The 5396-nt window shown below is 38.2% G+C and overlaps 1 protein-coding gene across 1 annotated transcript; it reads right to left on the bottom strand.

Moving 5' to 3' along the window:
• Positions 1 to 223: 223 nt before the first annotated feature.
• LOC121304685 lies at positions 224 to 5396 on the bottom strand. Its single transcript, XM_041235957.1, has 6 exons — positions 5108 to 5396; positions 3695 to 3776; positions 3031 to 3131; positions 2063 to 2200; positions 1720 to 1760; positions 224 to 1290 (listed from the first exon to the last, which is right to left on the bottom strand). Exons 1-6 carry the CDS (start codon positions 5160 to 5162, stop codon positions 958 to 960), a joined length of 750 nt encoding a protein of 249 aa, XP_041091891.1. The 5' UTR covers positions 5163 to 5396; the 3' UTR covers positions 224 to 957.

Genomic DNA, 5396 nt, shown 5'->3' with positions numbered 1-5396 from the left:
TATTACACACAGTTACAATGTACTTAATGTGTAAATATTATTGCACAATATATGTATGCAATTGTATCAGAAAAGGGTTAGGGTTAGCTCTAGAGTTAGGGTTAGGGATAGGGTTTGTGATTAAGGTAAGGATTTGGGTTATATCATGCAAAAAAAAAAAACATGAAGTTCATTGTAACAATGCATAATTATATTGTAACTATGTTTAATTGCCCATGCATTTACTAAGTAACTACTATGTAAATACACAGTAATTAGAGACACTTCATGCAAAGTATTACCCACCAATTTTCGCCACAGCTTTCTGTGCAAAAACACACAGACAAGATGGGCAATTCCTCATACTTTTCAACAACAGAGTTTCCATTTTTTCTTAGGTTTTTGTTGAAAGACAATTGTTAGCTCTTCAGAAAGGAAAAAAAATCTCAGAAGCTTGTAGGGTCTCTTTAGTCTTGGAACTGAGTCCCTAAACATCTTTTTTTTTTTAGATTCCCATATTCTGTGGTGACCAAGGGAAACGGGAAGGGGGGGAGGAGGTTTTGTTTTTATTTCAGGATTTGTTTACATTTTCCTTGGCTGGACGGGGTCTCGTACTGTCTTCTAAGCAGGTTATTGATTCATCTGCTAGATGCAGGAACACCCATGGCTTCAGTGTTTTGTCATCCACTGTAGAACAGGGTTCAGATCTGGGTTTGGAATATGCTATTTTGTATTTGTTTTTTAAAAGCAGCAATAAAGTTCACAATTTTATTTGTCAACAGAAAACAAGTTTTCATAAAATAAGCAGTGGATTAAAAAAAACATCTTTGGTCTTGACATTATATGTATATGTTCTTGTCAATGTCTTTGCTTTGTGAATGAATATTTGTCTTATTTTGAGTGACTGTTGCGTGAATAGTGCTGATAACCAATCCAGATATTTGATTATAAGACATCAGAGCTTGACTGTGGCCCTCCCTACTTGAACGCAATCTGGGTGTAAACCACAGTGTCCTCGTCGCTCTCAGTGTCAGAATCGACAGAATCCTGGCTGTTCTCTCCCCCTCCCTCCAGTCTTCTAGACGCTCGCTCCTCCTCTTCATCAGGCTCTGTGGCAGACTCCAAGTTGACATAATAATCAGAACCCCTCCTTCGTCCCTCAGACGGGTCTACATTCACATAGTCTGCCGACTCCTCCGGCTCTCTTTTGGAAACATTCACGTAGTCGTTGGCATCGTCCTCCTCCTGCCCTGCCTTGTCCCTCTTCACCTCACTGAAGAAGCCAATGCCTCTGCTGGCCTCCTCTGCAGCCTGCAATGTAAAGGCACGTGTGTGAAGGGAGCAGTGCTCTCAGTTGAAGTTCTCATGCACCCCTCGCAATGTTCTGTATCAACTCTTCAAGTGCACATGCAGTAAGATGGCACCCTCAGACTTCCTCTGTGACATTGAGTAGTCTAGACGTAAGTGCCACATCGGAATCAGTGTACAACTGAGAATTTCCCCTACAATCTTTCCCCCATCAATTATATCCGTTTCCCACCCCAGAGATTACACCCAATTGCAAAGTCTTGAATGTAGCTTGGCAATAGTCTATCAGATGTGTTTGTCTTTTTTTTTTTTTTTTTTTTTTAGATGTATGAATGAAAAGGATGCACGCACTGAGGGATAAAAAAAATCGAATTAAAGCAAATTCTTTGTTACTTCTTCATTCATTCAAAGTTAGCACTATAGTTTACTTACTGAACTGTCTGAGTTGTCTGTGGAAGTGTCGTCATCATCCCCTTAAAAAAAAAGAGAAAGGTCAAGAAGGGAAAATAAAATGAACTGTCAGCCTGTCAACTGTGAGCTATACGGTAAATTCATAAATGGATGCCTTGATTGCAATCCCAAAATGAATGGTGCCATGCTAAATATTAACATCCATCGTCTAATTTGACTAGCTGGTTAAACGGAACAGAGTTGTGGTAAATGGCAGGACTCATTATCATGGGAATTGAGTTGGGATCGGGCATTGAGTTGGACGGAAACTTCACTATCGAAGAATGCACCCGTGGAATGAGATGTGAAATAGAAGCAGCTGTACCATAGACATTGCTGGTGCCAGGGGTGGGCTGCTGGTATTGAGGGAATGTGTAGTTATTGCTTGCTTGGGAGGTGGCTGTGTTATGAAAGTCCTGCAGCCGAACATTGCTTCCATTGTTCTGTTCAGTAAGTGTAACACCTGCAATTAATTTAAAAAAATGATACATCTTCCATTGTGCCCCAATGCTTTTTATTTTTATATAGCAGCCTTGGCGCCGTGGCACCCCAGAGCACTGGGCAAAGTTATTATAATTTATTTATTTCTTAGCAGACGCCCTTATCCAGGGCGACTTACAGTTGTTACAATCACATTACTGATAACAGCAGTTATACAATACAATAAATTCAGTAGTAAATGAGAGCACAATCAAATAGAGCTATAAACAAAACAAGAGAGCTCACCTGTACAATACACTCCAGTTATATAAAAGCACATTAATAAAAAGCATGTTTTCAATTTTGACTTTAAAGAATCCAGTGTTTCAAACTGCCTGATCAACCAGAGTAGAGTTTCACAAACGAGGAGCACGACAATGCAAAAAGCTCCAGTTGATTTAAGACGATTTTTTGGAACAGCTAAGCGTTCTGTGTTTTCTGATCTCAAAGAATCAATAGGAAGATGCAGACATTTACAGTCTGCTGTTTAGTGTGTTGGTCCAACAGTTAGGAGACAGGTAACAGGTTCCTAGATTCGTTGTTATATGTATGTCCTTGTGAAACGTGAGCCATATGGTCTCTCTAGTCTTTTAAAATGTTTGTCTTGATAAAGAAACACTGGCAGTCTAAAAGGACATGTTTATTCTAATATACAAGAATGCAAACCTTCATTCAAGTATCCTGCCACCACAAATCACCCACCATCACTTTAATTTGATTAGACATGCTGTTGTGTGAAATCTGAAGGTTCTATCTCCGCCTCTACGGTAACCAATAGCCTGCTGGCCAAGGGTCTGGGGCTCGGGAACTCACCTGTTCTGTTTCTCAGCATCTTTCTAATGAAAAAGATTAGAATCACAAGGAAAACAAAAGCCAGGATCCCGATAATCCCAAAGAATACCCGGGCTCCTTTTCTGGAAACAGAATAGAGACTGATTTAGTGTGTTAGCAGCAATGGGTTATTGCACTGAATTCAAACTCTGTCTTTCTCAGCCACATCCAGACATCATTCTTGCACAACAAAATGGAGGGGCTTACGTCGGTTCAAACGGGACAAAAATTGGACCCATGATGGGATTTTTCTAAAACTTGCTAGTTTTCAGATAGGTCTGTATTGTCACAGACCCTTCCTTTTGTGACCTCGAGGGACATCTGTTACATCACCAGGATAAAACTATTAAAGGAGAAGCAACTGACTAAGTCCCCTAACCCTAACTCTAAACTTACCCCTAACTCTTTTCAGATACAATTGTGTGCTTACATATATCAAGCAAAAATATGTCCACATTAAGTACATTGTAACTATGCATAATAACATTGTGAATATGTGTTAGTACGCATGTATTCACAATGTAGCTACTATGTAAATACACAGCAATTAGAGACACTTCATGTAAAGTGTTACCTCTTCTTTTATTTAATTTTCCCTTTGACGTCTGTCAAGCTTATTAATCCTGTCACAATGCTAGAAGCTCACCTGAGAGTAAGGGTCTTGGTGTCTGACAGGCTGGGAGTTGATATAGAGCTGGTGTAGGTCACTGGACCGTGGGTAGTTGCAGCTATAAAAGGGAAGCACACCAAAACACATGGGACCACTTTGAATATTATAACGTCCCTTAGAACTCTGCACTAGAATTTCAGTATACCACATCTATAAAAACTTTACAAACAAAACGTTCATTTTTTAATTGCACTGTTTGGGGTGTTTTTAATGATCTAAACAGACAACCTTTAACATGATATTAATCCCACAGACTAATTACGTTAAAGGGGTGATTTACTGACCCTGTGGCTGCCATCACTAAACCATTAGCTAGATCTGTCATAAAATAGACCCCATTGTGCAGTTGCATAATAAGAGTTAAATAACTTACTTCTGTACATTACATACAATAATATACAGCAGTGCAGTGAGTGATTGCAGTGTCCTTATAAATAGTACATCCATGTTCTGAACTGAATGACAGTGTTAATGAAACATTGTTATTGAAACATGGATAGTAGTAAACTATTTCATAGCCATTACATACATGTTAAATTAATCACAAGCAAATAAATACTCTACATACCTTAATAATGACTAAGTTATAGTAGCAGACAATACTACCAAGTGGAAGGTTTTCAATGTATGTTATAATAATCTTAAGAGACAGGACTGTATATCATGCAAATCTAAAACAAAAAAAAAAATCCAGGAAGAAGACTGTATAATAAAAAGACATTTGCTTTAATTATAAGTAATTACATGGTAATATCCTTGCACTTGCTAATGTCTTTTGAATAATGCTGCATGTATACATGTGTAATTACTGTGAAGTTAAAAACACTTAAAGCCTGTTAGCTCTTTCGTCTTTGCTTTCATGTTCAAATAAGTCAAGCAGACCGACATTTTAGATGCCTTTCAATGAAACATTTCTCTGTTTATTTCCTTTTAAAAAATAAAACCCTATTCATTGTTTTTTTTTTACATTTTCATATAGTCAGGGTGATAAAATTACATTTATACAAATGTGTTTACAGCTATGGCCAAACGTTTTACATCACCCTATAGAATGAACTCATTTTGCGTCATAAGGTCGAATGCAACCTGTTGAATAATGTTACATTAACATATTGAATTACATACCGCTTTGTAGTTTTCCATATACTTAACGAAAAATTGCCAGAAATTGAAAAAAAATTGACATTTTGAAATCTAACATGAAGTACTGTACCACTATTATGGCTTCCGGTAGACTTTTGCGATATCACTTTGTAGTTTCTTTGGTTACATGATGTTAAATAAAAGCTCTAAATTTATTGCACTGTAGCAGCAGAAATACTTGTTTAACTATTGTGTTTTTTTAAGTTTTTATTTTATACCTCAAAATAGATCTCTGCGAGTCCCTACCTGTCACCGTGACCAAGACTAGGAGCTCCAGCACGAACGCACCGAGCACCGCCATTCTCAGAGGCCAGCCTACAGCGGTCAGCCCACGGAGCCTGACCCTAAAACAAGATGCTGTGCTTCTGCTGAAAAATACCCTGCCTTGCCTATGGCTCTGATAGATGATTAGATTGCACCTGATTAAAGATAAAGAGAAGTGGAGGATGTTGCAAGTATTTACGCAAGATCCTACACTGGAAAATGTTAATGATGTTCTTTAACATGTGGCTTACCGCAATCCGCGTCAAAAGTG

This window comes from Polyodon spathula, chromosome 39 (assembly GCF_017654505.1).
Source record: "Polyodon spathula isolate WHYD16114869_AA chromosome 39, ASM1765450v1, whole genome shotgun sequence".
NCBI classification, from domain to species: Eukaryota; Metazoa; Chordata; class Actinopteri; order Acipenseriformes; family Polyodontidae; genus Polyodon; species Polyodon spathula.
This window is presented reverse-complemented; position numbering and strand designations above follow the sequence as displayed.